The sequence below is a fragment of the Lepidochelys kempii genome, chromosome 1 (assembly GCF_965140285.1).
Source record: "Lepidochelys kempii isolate rLepKem1 chromosome 1, rLepKem1.hap1, whole genome shotgun sequence".
Lineage (NCBI taxonomy): Eukaryota > Metazoa > Chordata > Testudines > Cheloniidae > Lepidochelys > Lepidochelys kempii.
In genome coordinates, this window is record NC_136380.1 from 226,965,513 (window position 1) to 226,991,501 (window position 25,989).

At 37.8% G+C, this 25,989-nt stretch overlaps 1 protein-coding gene across 11 annotated transcripts in view; it reads right to left on the reverse strand.

Annotated features, from left to right (window-relative positions):
* Window positions 1-25,989, reverse strand: part of ATXN10 (ataxin 10) — a 338,097-nt gene that overhangs the window by 236,716 nt on the left and 75,392 nt on the right. For all 11 annotated transcript variants that reach the window (XR_012155466.2, XR_012155465.1, XR_012155473.2 and 8 more), the window contains 4 exons: window positions 22,657-22,737; window positions 15,615-15,780; window positions 10,312-10,420; window positions 8,532-8,701 (listed from right to left, as the gene is read on the reverse strand). Coding sequence is in view for 6 of the 11 variants with exons in the window: in XM_073315943.2 (XP_073172044.1) it covers window positions 8,532-8,701; window positions 10,312-10,420; window positions 15,615-15,780; window positions 22,657-22,737 (526 nt within the window). In the remaining 5 variants the exon portion in view is untranslated. The remainder of the gene's footprint in view (window positions 1-8,531; window positions 8,702-10,311; window positions 10,421-15,614; window positions 15,781-22,656; window positions 22,738-25,989) is intronic.

Below are 25,989 nucleotides of genomic sequence, written 5' to 3' on the forward strand. Positions count from 1 at the left end.
TGAGCCTTCTGGATATTCCAGTGAAGGAAACTCACCCAGATTCTGTAACTAATGTACACCTACTGCTGTACCAGCTTGCAATGGAAATATACTGCAGGAACTTAGCAGAAGTCACAAGAGACAGGCAAAAGGAGAAGAGAATGAATCAGTGATGATGAATGTAAACAGCATACTTCAAAAATTTTCTTCTGGTTTTATAACATTTAAATACATCTGTTTAGCAATTGCTAAATTAAGAAATGTTCAAAGAATGATTAACATTAACGGTTCCCAGCCTTCTTTTCAATTGGTCAATCCTAATAAGTCTCTGGATCAACTGAACAGAAATGGTTGTTTAAGTCCCAGCAGAACTGAAGTCCCAATATGTATGCAGCTGAAGTAGACAATTTATTTGGATAATATTTTAAAAGCTGAACATGTTATCCCTTATCTCCATTATTGGAATCTGCGCCGTCCTTAGGCATACGCAGCTGTGTAGGGCACCACTAAATTTGAGGCACTGCCACTGAGATGGGACAGCAAGCAGGTAGGAGTGGGGCTGGGTCGCAGAGCTGAATGAGCTGGTGCGGTGCATTCTGAGGGAGTGTACTGCTGGGGTCCCTGGGAAGGGGAGGGAGAAATCACCTATGTGACTCAAGCCCTGAAACTTGATAAAACAGAAATTCTCCATTATTTTTAATTTGTACCTAGATTTACAAACCTTTAGGTTCCTCATAAAATAGAAACCTAGAAACTTTAATAACTCAAGAGGTTCAAAACTACTATACCAAGCCAAGAAAACAGAGATACAAAAGTGACTGACACTGTAGCTCAGAGGCTCTTTAATCTTTCTAGAATACTGTACCCCTTTCAGGAGTCTGATTTGTCTTGCCTGTCGCCAAGTTTCACTTCACTTAAAAACTACTTGCTTACAAAACCAGACATAAAAATACAAAAAAAAGTGTCACAGCACATTATTACTGAAAAATTGCTTCCTTTCTCATTTTTACCATATAATTATAAAATAGATCAATTGGAATATAAATCTTGTACTTACATTTCCATGTATAGTCTATAGAGCAGTATAAACAAGTCATTGTCTATATGAAATTATAGTTTGTACTGACTTGGCTAGCTTATTGTAAAACTAGGCAAATATCTAGATGAGTTGATGTACCCCTTGGAAGACCTCTACGTACCCCTGGTTGAGAACCACTGCTGTAGCTCATACGCAACTATAACAAACATTTAAGCATCCGTAAATGGAGAGGAAGAGAAAACTATGTCCAAAAGGATTCTATGCAAAATGCACAATATTATAAGATCAGCTCATTGTAAAGTCTGATGTAACTTTAAGAAAATAGTGCCTGGGATGTTGGTTGGGGGGAAAGAGTAGAGGGAACTGAAGTTCATACTGAGGTTAAAACTATGGAAAACAATATGGAAAACTAAAATGAAATCCTCACTGTTGCAATAGGGGAAAATCTATACAAAAACAGTACATCAGTGGTATCTGACACCAGTAAAACTGCAAAGAAATTCTAGTACAAGCTAAGAGCTGAGCTGGAAAGTATGTGATCAAAAAAGGCACACATTCTTCCACGTATGGTGATCCTGCCACCAGCAAGCAGCAATACTGAGAAAGAATTTGAACAAATGTGTTTAAAAAAAGGTACTAGAAACCCTCTGTATCTATTATATATTAGAAGCTTAAAATAGGCTATTTTAATAATAAATAATTAAATAATAAATAAATCTACTAAAAGTAAATAGATAATAGATCTACTCGAAGTCCAACTTCAGTAAGAATTTTGCACTTCTGACAGTCAGGCCATGTCAAGGTTCCTTCCCCACTCTGAAGTCTAGGGTACAGATGTGGGGACCTGCACGAAAACCTCCTAAGCTTACTTTTACCAGCTTAGGTTAAAACTTCCCCAAGGTACAAACTATTTTACCCTTTGCCCTTGGACTTCCACTGCCACCACCAAATGTTTATCTGGGTTTATTTATTAGGAAAGTGTTGTTTGGAAACGTCTTTCCCCCAAAAGCCTCCAACCCTTGCACTCCACTTCCTGGGGAAGTGGTAAAAATCCTCACCAATTTGCATAGGTGACCTGTCATAAATATAAAGAGAAGGGTAAACCCCTTTGAAATCCCTCCTGGCCAGGGGAAAGCTCCTCTCACCTGTAAAGGGTTAAGAAGCTAAAGGTAACCTCGCTGGCACCTGACCAAAATGACCAATGAGGAGACAAGATACTTTCAAAAGCTGGGAGGAGGGAGAGAAACAAAGGGTCTGTGTGTCTGTCTATATTCTGTCTTTGCCGGGGATAGACCAGGAATGGAGTCTCAGAACTTTTAGTAAGTAATCTAGCTAGGTACGTGTTAGATTATGATTTCTTTAAATGGCTGAGAAAAGAACTGTGATGAATAGAATAACTATTTCTGTCTGTGTATCTTTTTTGTAACTTAAGGTTTTACCTAGAGGGGTTCTCTATGTTTTGAATCTAATTACCCTGTAAGGTATCTACCATCCTGATTTTACAGGGGGAATTTCTTTATTTCTATTTACTTCTATTTTTATTAAAAGTCTTCTTGTAAGAAAACTGAATGCTTGTTCATTGTTCTCAGATCCAAGGGTTTGGGTATGTGGTCACCTATGTAAATTGGTGAGGCTTTTTATCCAACATTTCCCAGGAAAGGGGGGGTGCAAGTGTTGGGAGGATTGTTCATTGTTCTTAAGATCCAAGGGTCTGGGTCTGTAGTCACCTAGGCAAATTGGTGAGGCTTTTTACCAAACCTTGTCCAGGAAGTGGGGTGCAAGGTTTTGGGAAGTATTTTGGGGGGAAAGACGTGTCCAAACAGCTCTTCCCCAGTAACCAGTATTAGTTTGGTGGTGGTAGCGGCCAATCCAAGGACAAAGGGTGGAATATTTTGTACCTTGGGCAAGTTTTGACCTAAGCTGGTAAAAGTAAGCTTAGGAGGTTTTTCATGCAGGTCCCCACATCTGTACCCTAGAGTTCAGAGTAGGGGAGGAACCTTGACATGACCCCAGACCCAAACCCTTGGATCTGAAGAACAATGAAAAAAGCATTCAGGTCTTACAAGAAGAATTTTAATAGAAGCAAAAAGAATCACCTCTGTAAAATCAGGATGGTAAATACCTTACAGGGTAATTAGATTCAAAACATAGAGAATCCCTCTAGGCAAAACCTTAAGTTACAAAAAAGACACACAGACAGGAATACCCATTCTATTCAGCACAACTTAATTTCTCAGCCATTTAAAGAAATCAAAATCTAACGCATATCTAGCTGGATTACTTACTAAGTTCTAAGGCTCCATTCCTGTTCTGTCCCTGGCAAAAGCATCACACAGACAGACCCTTTGTTTTTCCCTCTCCCCAGCTTTTGAAAGTATCTTGTCTCCTCATTGGTCATTTTGGTCAGGTGCCAGCGAGGTTATCCTAGCTCCTTAACCCTTTACAGGTGAGAGTATTTTTCCTCTGGCCAGGAGGGATTTTAAAGGGGTTTACCCTTCCCTTTATATTTATGACAGGCCATAAGAATGAAATACCATGACATTGTGAAAAAGTAGCAGCACTAACAATTCTGTGCTGGTGTAATGCTATGTGGGTAATTTTAACCGGGATTTCAATATCCATCGCAGTATCATTTTTTCCTTTAGAAACATCAATAAAATAATGTCGATTTCTCTCTCTCTCAAATATTGTCATATATAATTAAATCAATGTCTTTTTAACACCTTGTGTACCTTCCTTTACAGACAATTGCATGGCCTAGCCCAAGCGCATATTCAGTTAAATGAACTGAACTCCACACAATAGAGAATGCATACACTGCCTCTTTTACATAATACAGACTGTTGAGAGACAGAGGCAGTTAACTCAGCTAAGAGTTATTTCTGATAACTCAGAATACTTGAGAGTAAAAAATTATAACATATAATTAAAAAAAAACTAAGCAAGGAGTTATGTATCTTCTACTTAGGAATTTAATTTTATTTGACTGTTACAGGAACAGTAAGTAAAGGAGACTAATGATGACAGCTTGATTTATGAATTTTGACATTTTAAGAAAACAGGATTACATTACGAAAAAGGAATTCTAAACTAGTCAGATCTTGCTCATATTTTCAGGTGGAACAGCCTTCAAATCAGCCAGGTAGACTTCTCAAAAAAATTAAACTAATTTATTAGACAAAACAGACAATATTTTATTTGTTTTTAAGTTTACACCTTACAAAAGATGCACCTGAAGTATATTTTCTACCCACACAAGATGACTCTTCCTCTACTCTAAATCAATGGAGAAGTTAAATTTAGGGAAGCGTTATTGTCAGATATAATTGTAAAATGTAAATGTAAAACTGTAAAACTGCATCCGATGAAGTGAGCTGTAGCTCACGAAAGCTTATGCTCAAATAAATTTGTTAGTCTCTAAGGTGCCACAAGTCCTCCTTTTCTTTTTTACGGATACAGACTAACATGGCTGCTAGTCTGAAACCTGTGAAATGACATGCATCTCAAAACTCAGAACCTACGTTCCTCAAGTAATCTTTCCTCTGAAAGAAAAAAAGTATTGATTTCTTTCTATGGATAGATTTGTAAAATTAGAGCAATCCCATGCAGGTAGGCATGTGGTAATCAAGACTTTTTTTCCTTGCCTAAAGAATAAAATTGTTTTGAGTCAAGCCATTTTCCTGCCCAAGAAATCTCACTGCCTGCCTGCATCACAGTAGAGCCAAGTACTTAAGAATGCAGTCAGGGTCTGAAGTTTACTGACCACTCTCCTTTTATACAATTCTTATGGTTATTTCCATGTGTCTACGAAGAGCATAAGAATTCCAGCAGTAAGGACTACTGGCCATGTACTCTGCAGAGGGAAGAAAGTTATGGTAGCAATATCTACATCTAAGGCATCATCTTAAATGCACATTTGTAATTATGTTTTGTTTTATTAGTCAAAAGCTGCATACTGATTAGAGCTGGTCAGAACATTTTTACTTAAAAATGAGAAACATTTTTGACTTGTTGCAATATTGACATACTGCTTATACTCATTGTCAATGGCTTCTTGGAATTCCCAAACAGAAACTCCATACGAGATACAGATTCCCCCGTTCAAAATGAATATATTTTAGCAAAGAAAAAGAGAACACAATGGTGTTCACACCACAAAAAACTGCACTCTTAATAGAGAAGAAAGAATTAATGGGAGATGGAAAATGAACTACATGACGTTCTTTAGATGATGTCCCTGAAAACGGGCTGGGTAATGTCGATGAAGATAAATAGTTGCTATCCATGATGTACTTTTTCCTTTGCTGAACATAAGACTTTAGTTTCTAGAGAGTAACTTTCCTCAGTATCATATTCTTTTGTCAAGAAAGTTTCAACTCAGGATACAGAGAATTTTCTAGTTATAAGCAACAGCTGAACTTGGCAGTTCTCTTCTGTGCTACAATGCAGACAGCTGGAGTGAAACAAAAATCTAACTTTCTACTGAACAGGTAGTTGGGGTGAAGGGCTGGGGCTCCATTGTGTTAGGCACTGTATAATCACAGAGGACAGCCGCTGCCCCAAACACTGCATAATAAGAACGAACGAAAGAAGAAAATAAATAATTTCTTCTCAGTTTTCTCTTTGCAGAACAGACTTGCCTCCTGCATGTCCAACCTGCCTATCAAACATCTCTTACAGCCCTTGCTATGCTCAAGTACTCCCCTTCCTTCCTCACAACCTCCCAACTAAGGGAGGCACCCAGTCGCATTCTGTGAGACACAAAACACAAAGCAAAAACACAACTCCTCCCTTCCCCCCTTCCCCCACAAACACACCTAAGGTGTTTTAAGGTGGCTCTTGGCAGGTTCCCCTCTTGAGAGAGTTCCATGCCTGTCCCAGGGGTGGAGACAAGTGGCCCACCTGGCTCAGCCTGCCCCTTGGTGTCCTAGATGTGGCAGTTCCTGACTGCTTCCCCTCTCTGAAGCAGGAGCTAAGAGGGTGGTGAGCCCCACCAGACTGTTTAGGTAAAAAGGAGTTTTCACTCCTTGCACAGATTTGAACTTTCCATATGTCTGTTGCTGCTCAAGCTCTACCAGCACTGAGTGAAAACATTCGGATTTACATCAGACATGTTATATAAGTCAAAACTCATATTCAGTGATATCCTGCACAACCATATTTTTTGTACCTGAACTGGAAATTTGGTCTGAGACTCTTTTCTTACAACACTTCACCTACGCAGCTTCAGAAAAAATATAATTAGGGTGGCTAGCCTGGCAACAACCTGCTTTAATCATCACATCTCATTTTACAACTTAAACCTCTGCTTTTTCTATGTCTTAAGAACTTATCACAATAGCAAAAATAAACTATGAAGAAGGAGAGATGTAAACAATGCACTCCTAAGAGAAAGCCCCCGAAGGTTTCCATCATAATGATACCACAGGGCTAACACCAGGCTTCTCTCCACAATGGAGGGAGAAAAATAAATTTACTGAAAACTAAACTATGGGTTTAATACAAGATGCAGATGCATCAAAGTAACAGCAGTAATTAATTTTTCCACTCAGAAGCATTGTCCCAAAATTTTCCACCATTGCCAATATAAATCACATCTTTAATCTCTTGTCCTAGCTACTTGAATAGCAGGTGAGAGGATGGGTGAAGGAAGCAGTTTCTGCAGAGTCACTACCAGCCTCCCTCCCAGCCTGTGTAGATGGGCATTGCTTCAGCTCTGCCTCCAATGCACCAGACAGCAGAGCTGCAAGAGCACACTGGGAGATGTAGTCCGTGCCAGGTATAGGTACTGGTGAAGGGTCTGTCTCCCATAGAGTAAGAGGAAATGGGGAGGTAGATTCTGACTTGAGTCACAATCCACTCAGTCTTATTCCTGGAGCAGTGCAACTGCACTGGCCATACACAGGGCTTAAGACAAACTACCATTTAGCAACGAGAGCTAATGCATATATATGTCTCCTCAAACTGGCAATGGAAGTACAGGCATTCCCAAGGAAACTGCCTTTGATATTTAGTTGTTCAGTGTACTTGATATTACTTCCATCCAAACAGCATAACAGACTGTTCCAATGAAAAAACTATACTGTTAAAGAAATCCTCCTCCACAGGTGGCAAAACCTGAGACTGTGACCACAAAATAAGGAGTGGAGGACCAGATACAAACAGCCCAAGTAACACTACACAGACTCTACTTGGCAATGTGGAATTAGATTAGCTCATCTCACATGGAACGCTCACGAGCGGTCAGATAATAGCTATAGTCCCTGCTAGCATAGGCCTGATTTGAGTTGCTGATAGATGTAAAATGCTCTATATTCCTTTACTAGTCATTTGAGCTAGCTATTATCCCATGCTTTTTATTTTCTATCCCATCTATTACTTTTCTGGAAATTGTCACCCACACCCTTTAACTTTATCTAAGACAATATTGAAATAAAGAAAACAATCCTGAATTTACTCAAACCGTCCATCTGACCCTAAGAAACAGTTACCTCTAGCCCTCATGAGCTAGAGGGAAGGCTACCACGACACCAAGCTCGTCATCAGAAGATGTGTCTTCAGAAGCAAGTTCCCCACAAATGAAGACGCACCAACTTAAAGCAGCACCAGCCCCTTCCATAATAGATGCAAAACTTGCAGACATATCTCCATTCCTATGATGATTAATATTCCCTACTACACACTTTTCAGCACATCTCCTGTGTTGTGACAGGCATGTGTAGGACCAAGAGATCTTGAAAAGTGTGTTGTGGAGGAACATTATGTGTTAGGAGCCCTTTGATTAATTTATCTTATGGTGCAATCTGTCCAATTCTGGAAAGGTTTACAACATAATGCATTTAAACATTACAATATTTTTCATGGAAGGCCTACTTGCCTGCAGCAAGAAAAGCAGGTTCACATCTGGATGAAACATCACTTCTTATGCAACACTCAGGAAAGGATTTAATTATTAAGAGTAGGCAGCTGCCATCTCACTTTCTTTTCATTGTTCTCACTCCAGAAAGAAAAGCTAATTTTCCCTATATGGGACTGGCTCCTCAATAGTCAGAGGATTCAACGTGAGGAGGTATGCAGACTTACCTGTATCTCAAAAATGGAAGAAAGTTTTAGGGGAGAGAGAGAGGCAATAGCGAGGCCAACTAAACTTGATTTTTGTTTGTTTTTTTAAAAATCAGCTGGGTTTTAACTTCCAGAAGCTTTTTAAGAACTGTAGTCAGATGTGAACGGGGCAGGAAGAACAAAACATTGGCTTTGAGTGAGAGAGATGGACAGAAAGCACAGATAAAACTGAACATGTTAAACACACATACAAAATAAAGCCAATTATTATGGTAATTACGTGATGTGGATTTCTTTCATAATTCTGAAGAAGTCCAGCAACATTTATTTCTACTTCTGCCCTCCTAATACAAATTTTAACCTCTACTGTAGATTAACTATATTATTTAGTCATAAACCAAACTCGTGTGTGTAGCTGATCATGCAAGAGACTGCATGGAAACAATCCTACCTTGTCTTGATTTTCCTTATTCTTGTAACACAGATTTCCAATCAAACGAATGAGGTGTGATTTAAAACCCACAGCTGGATGTGAAATTTCTCCCTCCCCTGTCATAGAATGTGTGGCAGTGAAGATATTTGTAGTCTGTTTCCCAGCCAGGTGGGTTAGCTGCAAAGTATCTACATAAGGAAGCAAACAGACATTTTAATACATTACCATATTGGGAACATCACTGCTTTTCATAGCGCAGTGCTATTTTCACAACACTATCATTTCTATATAATTCTAGATTTTTCAAGAATGTTGGAAGAACATCAGTTTGCCAATTTTGTTTGTTTGTTTATTAATTTTTGTGCCAGGATTAGGGTGAGACAGCCCTGAAGCTTTTCCCACTTATTTGATTTTGTAGTTCAGACACAGAGTCTTAATGATGAGTCCAATTTTCCACACACACAGGCATCAGAGCCATCGGTGGTTGATGATTCGGACACTCTTCTTGATGCTATGCCTTCGTAGTGCTCAGTTTTCAATTCTTTCAAAGCAGAGACTTCTCTGGAACGTTGAGGTTTTGCCTCAAACTACTGCTAACAAAAAACACTGAACAGTCAAGTTAACATAGTTATTCTTAGGCTAACAAACAAATTGGAGAACAGAATCCATTGCTGTAGTCCTCAGGCACTGCTAGCCAATAGAACTATAATACATCACACATGGTTGCAATGTTCTAGTCTGCAGCTGTGTTTAATTAATCTGGAGATAGCTGCACAGAAAAAACAGACAGAAAGCTGCTAGTGAAACAAGTATTGGCACATTAACTGGTGAAACTGCTGTATGGATCTCCAACTCCTTGTAATTCTCCATCTGTGCTGAAATAGTTAAGCATTTGTTAAGGAAGTACAAGGGAATATTTTGTGATTCTTCAAGACATACATCAATGTAAGTGTATCTAAGTGCCCTTACTTAATGGAAGTAGTAAATTATGTATTTGAATTTAATCAGAAAGGTTAGCTGTAGCTAAGCGTAGGAGCAGAGCACACTAGCAATCCTCTTCCCAAAGGACATTTAGAATATCTCAGTGTATATAAGCTGAGTAGTTTCAGTCTACAAGTTCAAAGTAATATGTTGAATGAATGATTTCCTTAAACTGACATGAGACCTTTATGAGCTGTGTAGAAGGCTGTGTGCAGCAACATCAGATTCAGCTGAAGCAAAGAGTTTTGGGAGTAGAAATCATCACTTGCACACCACTTTCTCCCTTTTCCCTGAGGCGAGGGTCTCTCCTCATTGGCCTGGCTTCTTTTTATTGTGTAAAAATCTTTACTTTTATGGGGAGGCTTGTTTTAAACTGAACTTTGAAGTAACAATTTGATTAATGAGAACTTTTATTGTATTCTCTATCTTGGCTTTCAGGTACTGAATAAGTGATAGATGGGAAAGTCCTATTTTTCTTTTTAGAGGAACTCAAACACACAATCAGACAGTAGAATAAAATGAAGCTGTCATCCTTTACAAACTCATCCCATACAAACAGGACTGCTGAGAGACAGATAAAGGCTCTGTTGGGGAAACAGAGCTAACTGCACTCTGAACAAGTACAGCAGCAGAACTTCCAGAGACAAACCAAACATCTGAAAATGTAGATTAATAATTCACTGCTCTATTTATTTATTTTTATTAAAAGGTCAATAATAATTACCAGGAGTTGTGGAAAAAACTCATTTTCATGTATGGTGCAGTACAGTTTTGAAACCAAGCAGAAGTTGGAAAGCGGTAGCATTTAACAACTTACCCACAGCTGTCTCAAGCAAACCAGGACAAGTCTGCAGATGTTCCAGTTGTTCATTGTTTGATGTCATTTCACAAAGAACATCAAGAAGCCGAATTGTAACTATTGCTTCCTATAAAAGAAAGGCAGCATTTCTGAAATTATGAACACACAAAATATATTATTGTTCATAAACATGAATCTAAGATCAGAAGGTCTGCTGAAAAGCATGAGCTATCAGCAATATATGGCACCATATCCATTTACTCGTTTTTCATTGTTTTCCCTGAAAATTGTTAAAGATTATATTTCATTATAAATATATATGAACAAACAAGGGCTTCTTCCCAATAGCCATAATAATTAATATATTAAATTACAATCATTTCCTTTCTACAGACTATTGTCAAACACAGTGTTACAACTTCCATGAAAGATCACAGAGAAAGCAAAACAGAGCTGTAAGGGATAAAGTTTTTATTAAAAACACAGTATCTTCCAACAGCAGAAATACAGAAAATTATAAGTTGAGAAAATCACTTCTGTATAAATGTTTTTTCTTTGAGTTTACCCAGTGCGAGTGGCCCACTTTAAAGACACAAACACTGCCTGCAAGACACCAATTTGTTATCCGCAAGAATCCTGTATAATTCTGTGGTTGAATGAACTTTGGCTGCGAGAATTTACATTATTCTTGGGTAAACAGGCATTTGGGATTATAAATGCAGTATTCTGGTTAGATAGAAAAGAGTCTTATTTGCATATTATTTATTCAACCAGAAAACTATTTCTTGGTGTAGACTCTCACTAGTTAGGTGGATCGTACGGCACTTAGAATTAAAAAATCATCACTCAGAAAAACAACAAATATTCAGTGTGCCATGCAATGCCTAAGGACAAAACTGTGACTTTAGACATTGCCCTGTGTAAAGGACAATTAATAAGCTACAAACACCCCAGGAGTAGCCGCTTGGAGACACTATGACAGAGACACATCTCTGAGTTACAATTCCTTCCTTGCTTCCCTCTTACCCTGTAATTTGCTGCTGGCCTATACCAGTAGCACATTATGACACACTCTGTGCTTTCTTGCTTGCAGTGTTGCTGAAGTTGTGTTAATCCCAGGATATTAGAGAGTCCAGGTGGGTGAGGTAATATCTTTTATAGGAACAAGTTCTGTTGATGAGAGAGAGAAACTTTCCAGTTAACACATTTCTGTGTAAGCTCAAAAGCTTGTCTCCTTCAAAAAGGGAAGTTGGTCCAGTAAAAGATATTACCTCACCCACCTTGTCTCTCTATGCTAGCTTGACGGTGCTGGCAGATCCAGGTCTGCGTCCATTCCCCACTCATCCCTGCTCAACAGGTCAACAGGCACATAGTACCTGCTTGTCTACCTGCCAGACTTATGATCCAGTTAGCCCATGCAGGAATGGAAGGGAAATTATTTCCCATTGCTTCCTTTCATCAGCATGTAGTCCAAGACACAATATAGCCCTAAAACTATTTTGTACATTGGATTTGTGCTGGTGAAAGCAAACTCATTGAATAATTATGTGGTTTAGTGAAATGCATCACAACTGTATTTCAATGAGAGAGAGAGACAGTATTTGTAATGTTTTCATCCCATGTTCCTATTTTGTACTGTGATACGGTAGTTTTACTGAAAAACTCTCAGCTAATGTATGTATCATCTGTAGTCATAATAGACACTTATGTGCCATTTAACTGAAGGGCAAACAAATATCTATATATATCTGTAAATAGTATTATTGGCACAGTACTTTTGAAGACAATTGTATGTGTAAATATATTGTATTACACACAAACATATATAATGTGTTGCTCAAGCAACTCTCTAGTGAGAGCTGTGACACTTTCATTCTAAGCCACTTTTTTAAGGCGTATTTTGTCGGCAAAGATTGTTGGTACTGTTTTGTTTGGCTGACTCCGAGTTGTTGGTGTATATGTATGCAAAAGCAAAACTTTTCAGATGGTTTCAATGGTTGGCAGGTGTCTCCCTATTGCCCCACCTAATATGCACCACACACCCATGTGTTAATTTTGCCTTTTTTGCGCGGGGAGGAGGTACTTATTTGATGGGTAAAAGATTTGAAGAAAAAAAAAGGGGAATGTACAGTTATGGATTTAGGAACCTATTTAGGTATCAAAAAAATAAGTGGCCTAATCTTCAAAACTGCCAAGTACCCAACAGTTCTTATCAAGATCAGTAAGGGGTGTTTGGAAATTAGCACTTTTGAAATATCTCTTTCCTGGTTCATTGTCTCCCACATATCCCTTCCTAGAATCCTGCACTCTGCATGTCACCTACCATGCACCATTTCATCCTCTGGCTCAGGCGAACAATTTCTACAGCAAGGCCCGATAGGAGGAACATGTCATTTTTATACAAGATATATTTTCATCTTTGTCCTGTTTACATTTATATAACTTATTAACGCCTTCCCCGCCTGAAAAAAAAACAACAACCCTAGATACTCCTCTATAAGACCAACAAAACAAAAACGTTGAGTTTGTAGTCCAGCTCATTTTGGAGATCTGACTAGCCAAAATGAATGGGGAATATTTTAAAAAATTGAAACAGGAAAGATTGGTTTAAAAAAACCCAAAACTTATTTTCTGAATTTGAATAAACTTCCCAACACAGAAAAAAATCCTCTCTAGCCAGGAACAAAATAAGTCACGCAAATTTGAGGGAAATTGGTATTTTTCAGGTCTGGTGGACAGAAGCTGATGGAAGTGGGGAAATGCTAGAAAACAAGCTTATGTACCAAATAAAATAATTTTAATGTTAGCTATGAAGCAGCTGCATAATATCAACCTCTGATTGGCTTGGGATAGAACATATGTTGTCTGCAGAACATGATGTCTAAAGAAAAATACTACATTCGATTCTTTGCAGGCACAATCCCATTACTTGTAAAATAATACAATCCTTAGGCAAAAATTCAAATATTTTGAAAATTAACTAAAATACTGAGACGACTGAACTTCTATTGGTTATTCTTCGTAAACAACAAGGCACAATATTTATGGATTTATCAGAATTTTTCCCTCTTGTGGAGAGACTATTTTTCAGCTATTCTTGCCAATCCTCTTCTTTTATTTGCAACTCCAGTTTCAGGACAATAAATGATCAATAATAATGGGATTAAAAAATACTGATAATGACTTCTGTGTTTACGTCCAAGAGGGACTTAACTTTAGTGCTAGATATGGCAACCGACTATGACAGCTTTGAGACTGCTGGTCGACTTCCTCTGAAAGCGGAGCAGGGGTCTTTTTACTGTAAAAAGCAAGCATGTATTTTTAACAACAGAAAACACAGCCTACTTGAATAGGAAAAAAGTTGACGGAAATCTCTCACTATGCTTCCCTTTAATTTAGTTTCAAGTTGCCATCTTTTCTAGTAGTAGTCAAGTTCTTTCACTTATCTAAAAGGACTTTTTAGTCGAACTTCAAAAATTCTCCTTGGATAGACGAGAAAGACTATTGTCCATGGACATACTGTAGGGTACCTCTCCCCCATTCTCAGTTTTGCTATCCACTCAACTACCACTTTCACTGAGGTATTTCTGAGAGCCTTATAAAAGCAGGTTTCCCACATATAACACGATACGCTTAGTATATCTTGAGTTCTTGAACACTTATAAATATTCTAACACAAGTTTCAGACAGCTACAATACAGTTTAATAGTAACGTACAAAGGCATGATTTTTTTCATTTGCATTTCAAACTAGATTTATCACAGAAGCTCGTTCTTAAAGATTTTTTTAAAAATAAATTAGGTTGTAATAGCATTGTTTTAATTACAAGGTACTTCTCTCTTCCATCTACACTATTATATTGGAAACCAACATTTCTGACATAGTACGGTGCTCCTCCTGCTGGAAAGAAGCTGGTTATGACTTGTAAAAAAAAGTGTGTAATTTCTAAGTTTAGGTTTTTAGTCTTTTTAAACATGATTATTCCTTTTTTGTGAGTAGAAGTAACTGAAGTCAGTGAGTTAAAGATAATTGTACCATCGGATGTCATATACCTGAGAACTCAAGAAAGCATCAGTAGTTACAAAGTATTTTGCTAAATGTAGGCTTGGTAAATACATTTTTTCCAATCTTCATAGGATAAAGGGTTTTTCAGGTATTTGTATTAAAAAAGCATGAAAAGCTACCTGAAGGTCAGAGACACCCAGATCTGAGGGCAATACCAATTGACATTCCATGAGCAACATAGAGTGAGAAAGCGTAAGACGGAGGAGGTATTGGTTCTCCCTGTGATAGGTGCGTTTTATATTAATTACCTATGATTGTCAAGGGGTATTACAGCCATGGGGGTAATTGCTGTCTGTACTTCTGGAGACAGGGTTAGAGCTGTGCCTTCCTACTTGTATACAATGGGATGGAAAGATGAAAGCAAAATCCCCCACAAACGAATGCGGAAAAACTAGATTAGCAGAGATCTCTACCTGAAGATGGGAAAGGCCTCCTTAGCATACCCCATGCGGCATGACAAGGAGGAAGAGACCCTCTTGGACACTCCTCCCTACTCAGCACAAGAAGAAAATAAAAAGACACCCAAAAGCTAAACTCTAAATCACAGTATGAAACAGATAATCTTTATCATTAGCCAACTGCATTTTAAAAATTCACTACTTGTAAGATGTTTTTAAATGGTTGCATTTGACAATTTACGTATCTTAAATATATGGTTGAGCCATTTTTGTCAAAAGACAGGATAAGGTTATTTTTGTCAAAAGACAGGATAAGGTTACAGCTCCATCTATTTTTGTTTCAAAACAATTAAAAACTAGTCAGAAATGCTATTTTTGTTCAGCAAATTTAACTTGGCTTCCAAGGTCCCTACAGAAGTAAGACTATTTGTCTAAAATAAAATTCACAATTAAAAAATTTAAAAAATAGGAACAGCCCTTGGTAAAACTAGAAGAAGTCAAGACATCGAACTCAAACTAAAAATGATCAAAAATAACTGTTTTCTACTACCACCTCCTGTGATGTCAAGTAAGGACTCTTGCGAGCACTAAATTCTTAAGTCAATATCATGTATAAGTAAAAGGTCTTCTGAGCAATTCTATCCCATTTCTTGGTAGAGGCAACGTTCACTGTGCAGCAGCAAATTGAGACTTAAGAAAACCAGAAAGGTTCAAGAGATTACTGTGATGATCTCTTCAGCTGCTTTACCATCCAAAGGAAGTTTGAGTATATAGGCAAGAGATAACTGTGATTTTATGTACATGAACCAACACATGGCAGCAACTTCAGATTCTAACACAGTGTTCCTGAAGTCTTACCTCATCTTCTGTATTTGCAGCAGCAGTTAATTTGAGCACATCGCGACATTTCTCCTGGAAAAGGCTTGCAAGAAATTCAGCATCTTTCAAGAGCATTGCCATTTCATCACTGGTCATTGAATTTTTCTCACTTATTTTGGCCATTATCAGTTCTAACAAAGTAATCCTGAAATTAAAATGAATAAACGAGTAGGTAAACTTGTTAACTAAATTTACAAAGCCTTCGTTCACCTGTGGTACTAACATCATGTCTGGTTTTCAAAATGCAAAAGAGCTTTAGACAGCAATTAACTTTCACCACACGTTTTGATTAATTTTTACACACAGTTCACCTGAGACAGCCTAGCCAGAAAAGTCTAGTTAAATTGACTTTTAAAACAGCCTGTTCATTTTCTACTTTTGCACCTGACAATGCTACGGTTGTTGCACATGCTACACAATGTGTAGGGAGGGTGGAGAGAAGAATGGTAAAATCTTCCTTTAAAGTTATCTTTAACAGAATACAAAAACATACACAACCTACACTACTTGACAGCATCCCTTTAACTGTGCCTCCCTTTACACTTTATTTTGTGTATATAATCTTCTACTAATTCCCTCCTTCCTGACAGAAAACTACAAATAAAAGTGTATGTTGGAAGGGAGGAGGGAACTCAATAAATCAAGGAAAGAATATACCTTTGTCTATATAGCTATAATATAATTGCCACTAGATAGATTGTAGAAATTCTCCAGTCCACATTAATCATTAAAATTCCCATTGAAAATTATGGAATTATCTGAACTAGCAAGTAAGTGAACAATAAAAAGGCAGTTTATTGCAAAATGTAATTTGGTCATTTTCTCTGATAATTATAGTTTAGTTTTATTTCTGATATATCAATTCACAATGCAAACTTTACACATAAAAAGGAATAAAGATGTCTTCATAATATGACACCTCAGTGCAGCACTCCTGATCAAACCTCTGCTGAGAAGAGTGCGGATTAGCAAGGTTTTACTGTCATTCTCTCATCTTGAGTTTTCTTTATTGAGCACATGCAAGGGCAAGCTCAGAGTTTCCTTTGACTAAAATATTTGCAATTCAGATGTGAGGACTGACATTTAAAATCAAAATTAAATTTGCATTTGAACTACTCCATACAGTTTAATGTGCCAAGTGAGTTGTCACAATGAAGGGGAGAGAGATTTTTTTTCCAATGGAAAAGAATGGTCACATTCTATTAACCCCAAAAAAACAACTGACCAAGGTAAAAGGCAGGCAGTTTTTCCCGAGTTAATCTTGATATCTCACTAATACAGTGAAGCCTGTTTCAAGCAACCATTCAAGGGACTGTGAAAATCCTTTTAGTGAATGTGGTAGGGAACTGTACTCAATACATGCGGGATAAGCTGAAGTGGTCACAGATAGGAGGTTGTCAGATAAGGATAACTTCATAGATTTCACTATAAATCTGATGAGGCCCCATCACAAGATAGTTGTACCATTTAAGGATAAGGTAGGGGAAAGCATTCCCACCACACTTCCCCATCCACAAACTACCAGAAGCCAGTTGCCCAACGCCCTCAACTCTATGTGAATAATTGGTCAATTCCCATTTTTGGGGCAACCATGCTAAAAGCTGTTTTCCATCACCCACTGAAAAAAATGACCAGATTTTAGATTGAGTTTAATTGGGTTAATATGCATGTCTAAGGAGTCAAGTCATTCACAGATTTTATGGACAGAGGGAACTATTACTATCTGACCACCTGCATAACCCACACTATAGAATTTCACCCAGTAATTTTTGCTTCAAGTCCATAAACTTGGGTTGAACTTGAACATATCTTTTTAGAAAGACAACCAATCTCAATTTACAAAGATTTTGAGTGATGGATACTCCACCACATATCTTGTTAAATTGTTCCAGTGGTTAATTACCTTCACTGTTCAAAACATACACCTTATTTCCAGTTTGAATTTGTCTAGCTTCAACTTCCTACCACTGAAGCTCATTATGTCTTTGTCTGGTAGATTAAGGCAATGTCTACTATTAGACGTCTTCTCATGTAGGTACTTAGGAAAGTAATCAAGTGACACTTCTGAACTTCTCTTAGATAAGCTAAATAGACTGAGCTTCTTAAATCTCTCACTGTAAGGCAGGTTTTCCAGACCTGGAATCATTCTTGTGGCTCACTTCTCAGCTGTGATATATTGAGGACTGTGTTGGAATCATAAACTATGCGTTTAAGAATAGGGTGGGGCACGGAGAATGGTTCCTGATCTTGCTTGAAGGCCAGGGGATTGTGTGTGGAAGTGTGCAATCAGTGTCATTCTGGAAAAGGCCAACCCAAAACAGGGTGGAGTGACTGTGCCTCTGTGTCTCATGGAGCAGCTTGCTTTGACTCTTGCTTGTTGTGATTACTACGTGTTATCATTGTATCCTTCCAGAAAGACTATTTTATGTTTTTTATCTAACTTCTCTGTTTGATGCCATTTGAACCTTTTTAATTTGAACCTTTTCCAATACAAATTTTACCCAGTTCTTCCTGATTTCACCTTACTGGCAAGGACATTATGCAACTGCTACCATAAAGAGTTAGCAACAATCAATGTAACAGTGCTGCCTTCTAGAGTTTGTAAACGAACGATAGCATTAAAAGTGAGAGCAACCACCAGTGTTAAATCTGAAACATAGCTATTACTAGGTTCAATTCTGTGTGAACATTCTATAGTATGTGTTATGCAGGTGCTTAGATCGTATTAGTTCTCTCTGCCTATAAAGAAATCTATGAATGACTTGAATCCTTAGATATGCATATGCTTGAGGATATTAAACTCGGTAACCTCCTCAGTCTAAAATCTGGTCATTTTTTCAATGGATGATGTCAATTCTACTCTGAAAGACGCTCAAAAAATAGCATTGTTGAGTTCTATGAAAGTAAATGGAGCATATTTGATATAGAAAATATTGAGAGACGCTGAGCCAACAATGGGTGAGGTAATATCTTTTATTGGATCAACTTTGGCTGGTAAAAGCAGTTTTCAAGCTTACACAGAGCTGTTCTTCAGGTCTGGGGAAAGTATTCAAAGCACCACAGCTAAATACAAGGTGGAACAGATTATTAAGCGTAAGGAGTTAACACACATTGCCAGAAATAATTCAAGGTGAAACCCGCAGTTAACACTTCTGCAGTCATAGGACAAAGAATGGTCAGTGGGCCATAAATCTAGTGTCTTTACTGAGTCTGTGATTTTTAGCATCTAACAAAGACACGAATTTAAGCTCCGAGTCTCATCTTTTGAAAGTGTTGTGCAGGTTTCCTTTGAGGGCAAGGACTAAGAGGTCAGATACTAAGTGATCGTTTTGTGAAAAGTGTTGGTCCATAGGTGATAAGGTGTTTCTGTGTGAATTCATTCAAGAGTGTAGGGATTGTCTTGTTTCATCCACACAGTTCTTAGTGGCATGGATGAGGTGAACCACCTGTTGTGACAGGTACATGTAGGACCCAGAGATCTTGAAAAGTGTGTTGTGGGGAATATTAATCATCGTAGCAGTGGAGATATGTCTGCAAGTTTTGCATCTATTACGGAAGGGGCTGGTGCTACTTTAAGTTGGTGTGTCTTCATTTGTGGGGAGTTTGCTTATGATGATGAGCTTGGTGAGGCTGGGGAGTTGTTTGAAGACCAGAAGATAACATATGAGAAAAGATGACAACTAAAAAGAGGTTAACTGCCAGCCCTGTGAATTTAACCTCAGATCTTTCCTTCTCGTGCATCTTCACTAATAAAGGTTCTGCAAGGTAAGCTAGCCCTCAGTTAGACTTCTCCAACACTGATGTCTTCAAATTACATCTTAAAGGGGCTGGTACAACTTATAACATCACAACTTACTAAAGACGTAAAGGGGTAGAATACAGTTGACTATCCTTTAGAAATTTTGGCTCTGCAGTACTAATCAGAGTAAAAAGTAATTAAAAAGCTCTTATTTTTATTACTACCAGTAAGCAGATAGGACTCTGAATACAGCAAAGCCGTATGTATGTTGAATAAGGGTGATGCAATTTATACTAATTAACTTTTCAGAATAGAACTTGGCTACTTTGGTAACTGTTTTACTGCTGATAATTTTACTAAGGTTTGCACCATTCACTGTGATGTGCTTCTGTGTCCTTTCAAATAAAACCAAAACAGCAAGATGCAAATAATTGAAAGTTATGTTCAAATACTTGAAGGTTGGTTGGTTGATTTAATTTAAGAACAAACAAACAAAAAACAGAGTGAAAAGAATAAAAAAGGATTAAAGGGAAACTGGAAGATCTCTACAGGAATAAAAAGATTCGATATGAAGGAGATGATTTACCTTTAAAAAACAGATAACATGGTAAATATGTACACTTTAGTTTAAAAAAAATTCTAACATGCAATTAGTTTATAAAACTAATTAGTGTTGTGCACATTCTACACTAACTTGTCTTAAAGAAAGATTTCTATTAAAATTTCTGCAAAATATTTTTGAGAGTAGCTGTGGAAGTCTCTGGAATTTGACAAAATGCCAACAGGTTTCAACTGACTCTTAAAAAAATCTTTTAGCATATTATTGTTGCAGAAACATCCAACTACAATCATCAACAGAGAAATGGTTAACACAAACATTTAAGTGTAATCATTAGTTTTCAGACCTAGAATATCACTGAGATAGATGGGCAGTTCAGACTACTCAGCGCTACTGTTGCAGGCTATCTGCAGACTTAGGCACACATCACCATATTGAGTACACTCAGTTAACATTTGAATGATTTTTCTTCATAGCTATAAAGGGCAGAAATGTATTTTTTAATTGAAATTTGAGATTCTGGGGCTCATTTCCACAGCAAGCAGGGCAACTCTTTGGCAAGTGCCTCAGCATTACAAGTGCATTGGGTCCTGATTACAGAAAATACCTTGACTAGTGCAAATACTGCAGTTCTCCAATTGCATAAACTTTAGTTCTTTAAGACAACGGGCAAGTTTTTAAGGGCCACCACTAATTTGTGTACCAGCAAATGCTATCAACATAGTTAATTTCCTGTAAACAGATTTTAAATAAGTATATTTAATGTGAAATATACAGGTAACAGAGAGTTTGTATGTATTTGTAAGCTTAAACTGTCCTCCCAGACACCTCAATATTGCATCCATTCTGTCCTCATCCATAAAGTCAGCTTTAATGGACACCCAAGGTGGCACCCTTATGGTGAAGTCTCTCTGACTTGTCTCACAATGAGACAACAATGCCCCTATGTTCTGGTTTACAATGCCTCTCTTCTGTCCAGCTAATGGCAGTCAGAACATTTTTACATGCACTGGACTTTTTCTCTCTTTGGCCATGTGTGACAGAGAATACACTCTGAAATATGATATAAAGGGAATTATAGGCATAAGATTCAATAGCAGAGTTCTGAGATCTTAATAATATTAAAGACCTTACAAAACACTTTGCAGCACATTTACTAGTACATTATATAGAACTCTTAAATTAAAACGAACTAACCATTTTCAGATGAACTATCCGCACACACGGATTAATTTTCCTTTTTTTTAATTAGTTTGTTAACTTTGCTTGCTGATTTGCAGAATTCTTGTGATTCATAATAGGTGTAATAAGTGCACTGAAAATGTTTATTCGGTAGGTTGACCAGCTATAGCAGCATAGCACCTTACCATAACAAGTCACATGCTACAGATGGAATGTGGCAGTCCTACACCCTTACACGAACTGACGAATCAAGCAAACTTTTCCACTGCTAAAACTAAAAATTAACACTAACTCAGCACCACATAATCCCATAAAATAAATAAATAAATAAATAAAAATCACTAGTTATACCTTCTCCCCCCCACAAAAAAGCCTGAGGTTTAAAATACTCACTTTCCTTCCCCACTGATTATCTGAGTAGGGACTCCCTGGTTCTGGAGGAGGTAGGAGATAAGATGCTATGTCTTCCCCATTCTGTCAGCCACTCCACTGCCAGGCACCATCCCTGCTCCACCTAGTCTCCTGCCCTTCTTATAGTCTTCTGTCTTAAACCTGCCCCTATATTTTTGCTCTCTTTCAGTTATAGGTCTCAAGCCATCCCATTCTCCCCATCTCCCTGCCTTTTCATAGTTCTCTGTCCAGTTTTTAAGTCATACTGCCCAGGGAGCTGCCATCTTCCCTGAGGGCAGCCTAACAATAGTCCCATGGAAAACAATGAAGAGACGGGTGGCCACGTCTACAGAATCTTGCACCTGCAAAAGCGATAGGAGATGGTGGTCAACCTAATTCATGCAATCTTGTGGCTTCTGTCCCACTAATGGTAATGGGAAGGATAGTGGCAACTTTTAATAAGGGCAAAATACATGCAATGTAAAGTGCACAGGACCATGAGAAGCTCAAGCTCTCCTCTCTAAACCACGTCTCCCCTGCTTACATTGCAAGATTCTCAAGAGTTAATAATTCTAACCTTAAGTAAATTTTACACTTTCCCCCTTGTAAAAAAACAGAGTCTTTATAGATGCAACATGCTTGTTTTTTTTTCTAGACTCAAGTTTTCAAATGTGCAATGAAGATCTTAAAAAGTATTAAGTAATCATAAGCAAATACACGCCTAATTTTCAACTGTTCAGACTGAAGCACACCAACTACAGTAAATCCATTCTATCAGACTTCCTTTTAATTTCTAGTTATCACAACTGTGGTATGAACAGCTGGGCATATTTCAAATGAAGCAGGGTGCGGTGCTCTTATGATATCAAGGCACAAGCATGAAACCTTGCCTTTAATTTTTTTTTTTTTTTTTTTTTGTATTTCTTTATTGAGTAATGGCGCCAACCTGGATTCTGCAACCCTACATAAATCACTGCCAGTTGTGGCTAAGCTGTAATGTTAACCAACCAATTTAAAACCATTACTGACATAGAAACATGTATTTAGAGATGATGTGCCAGCTACGAAACCACACAGTTTTTCAAACATGTGAACAGGATACTGTATATGGAATGCTAAATACTAAAAGCCACATTGGTTTTTGGGGTTACCTTTCTTGATTGCTCAGTTTGGCATACATGACTTTTACCAGCTCTGGACATTTCAGCAAATGGTCTGTAACAATCAAGAACCTAAAGAATAGAAGAAAAAAGCATTACTGGTTTTACAGTGAAAATGTAGTTATTTCACATTTACTCTATACCTGTTTATATTACTCTTTTGGATGTTTGTAATTTTAAAAAGTACACGGCTCCTTTCATGTTACTAGTGTTACCTGCTAACTGATACGAACAGTCAACACACCTAATTATTCATGTTCTAAATACATCTTCCACTAAGTACAGACCAATCTGCATCAATGCAACTCAGATTTACTCAACAATTGAAGGAAAGCTGGACAAGTCTTTTTCCAGTTATAGAAAAGAAAAATCTTACCATAGTTCAAGTAATAAAACATCAAACCAAGTCTTTATAGACCTCAGCAAAAAGCCAAGAATGAAAATTGTTATACCATTCATCTCAGAAGCTAAGCTTCTAAACCTAACAAATAATCAAGAGAATTGTGCTACTTAATTCTTTTTTCTCTTAAAAAATTCTAACAACTCAGAAACAAAGGGACACTGATTTTTTCATGGTGAAGGAGTAAACTACTAGTCTCAGGTTAGCAAGAAAACATCTCTGTTGTATAACAAGATCCTAAACCAATATTAGAAACTAACTTTTGGAAACTGCCAAGCAGTGACTTACAGGTACAGTTATCTTTGTACTAATGCCCACATTACCAAACTGACTTTCTAAGCCTTACCTGTACCAATAACTCATCCAGTGTAATGTGTACCAACTATACGGTAAAATGGTGACCTCAATAAATTCACCATATTCACTATCAAGTTACTTGGCTCTGCAAACACACTAGTTGAACATGTTTATTTTCATATCAAATTTCTAGCAGCACTGACAGCATGCTACATATATATTTAAACATGCAGCATTATATACTTACTGTAAATAGAGTACATTTTATTCAACCCTTGATTACAAATCCAAAATAATTAGACTGAGTCATATGACAAACACAGGATATCTTGAAGACCACAAGATGGACTATTGAAAAAGGCAGCCAACTCCCTCTCCTCCCAACTCTCCCTGCTCCACTTTACATAAAAGTTGCAGGGGTGATCCCCAGCAGCTTGTGTATTCAATACATAGGTGCCCTGAAAAACATATGGAACTGCTCCAGCCTTAATAAAAAGTCTGTTTGGAACACAAAAACTCAACCAAATCCGGAGCAACCAAAGAGTACAAGGTCCCATGACATCTATGGGTTTTACAACCCGTGAGCACATATTCTATTTACTGATGAATGTGATTTTTTTTTTTGGGAGGGGGGGGAGAGCCACATTTTATAATGGAATGGTTTTTATTATTTGTGCATATAATGGAGGAAAACAGTACCACTGTAGGTAAACAAAAGATTTAAAATGTTGGGAGGTTTTTTTTTTATAATGTCCATTTGCACAGGACTTTTTCAACAGCAAGCTGGAATTAGTAGACTTTCGGGCCCTTGAACCTTATTGCTCCACACAGTCAATACTGCAAGGGACATTTCTAGCCTGGGATAGCAGAGAATGACATAATTGTGAGGGTCTGATGTCTTCATCAATCAACATGATGACATGCTGGTGCCATGATATTCAATGGGAGTTCTTTCCATGGCCCCAGAGGCAACTAGTAACGGTAAGAAAGCTATCTATTGCTTAAACTTTTTGCTGTAGCTGCACTTAAAAACCACACAGGACCAGAAGTGATGGTAAAGAAATCTGGGACCTCAAAAGAAGAAAGCACAATAGATAGAAGTATTATGTACAGAAGACTCTATGCTGCAGTTTAACAAATGACAGATTTTTATGATAATACAATCATGATATATTTTGTAAATATGCATTAACAATTATGTATAAGTGCTGATCATATGCATGGCTATAGTAAATCTCTACACAGTAATGGAATAATTTACATGGTTTTAGTACACAACTCCCACTGACCAAAACTGAAGTCTTGCACCTAAATCCCCATTATGCATATGCACACCACTATGACTGACTGCATCTCTGTAATCACACCCTACATACTATTGTAATAATCTTTGTACAAAATATGTCTTGTGAAGTATCATTGAAAACTAAAATCTTGCTGGTCAATAACATCTTGATGAAGTGTGTGTAGCAACATCATATGTAAAGTTACAAAGCTGAAATTAGGTCTGAAGTGTGTTCACCACACAAGTCTGGGAAAACCAGATTTTCGAAGACAAAGGACAACCTGACACCTCTAGTTAGGTCAAAGTTGATTGCTGGGAACATGTAAGAATTTCACCTTGAACCCAGTGTAGTCTGTTTTAATGCTTTATACTTGTACTCATTTAAAACCTCTCTTTGTAATTAGACTTGTTTATTCTTTAATCAGAAAGAATCTGGTGTTGTAAACTGAGTGGGTAACTAGGGTAGCAAACTGTTGTATACTGATCTCCTTAGAAGAGCGATGGACCTACTGTACCTGAACTGTGCAGTAGAAGGCTTGACAGTGCAGAACACATGGGGTTTTTTGCGGGGGGTGGGGGGTGGGGGTGGGGAGGGAATTCAAGACTAGGAGTGTGTTGGGCCACCCTGCAAATAGTAACCTAGGCTGCTGGAACCCAGAGTGTGGCTACCGTGCTGCTGACAGCCTGTTGGGGTCACAGTTGCTGAACCAGGGTTGTGGCTATACACAGTCACTCAGAGTGTGACCTGCATACTGGCAAGCTATTTGTGAATGACCTATGTGGGAACTACAGCAGCAAAACATTGTGAGGCATCCCAAGTTGCAAGGCAAACATGACAGGCCCTCACTGGTCTCGACTGGACCCCAGAATGTCAACCACAGAGGTATATTTTCCTCAGTCCATACATGGTTCCCAAATTGTAAACTCCCAAGAAATTTAAGTAGCCAACAAAACCTGAAACACATGGACAAGCAAGAAATCCATTTTCAGACTTTCTGAATAGCAACATCAGCACCAAAGGATTTGCATTTTAATAGCTCACAATACACCAAAATAGGACTGTCTTATTCTGATGATTAAGAAATCCACAAAACAGTAGCTGAATTTGCTTTTATGAAAATGTACTTCCCACAGTTGGTTTTAGCCTCATGTGAAAATCTCTTCCACCAGTGGGATACAACAAAATTGCACTCGAGGAAATATGTTTTATGTTCAGATTTTCAGTTCTGCAGTTAAAGGTTAAATCCACACTTGTAGGCTTTTCAGTTTATAATTCTGCAGGGCAATTTGCTTGGATTTTTGTTGTATACTTAAAATCTGTTAGTACTTGAGGCCTGTCTAC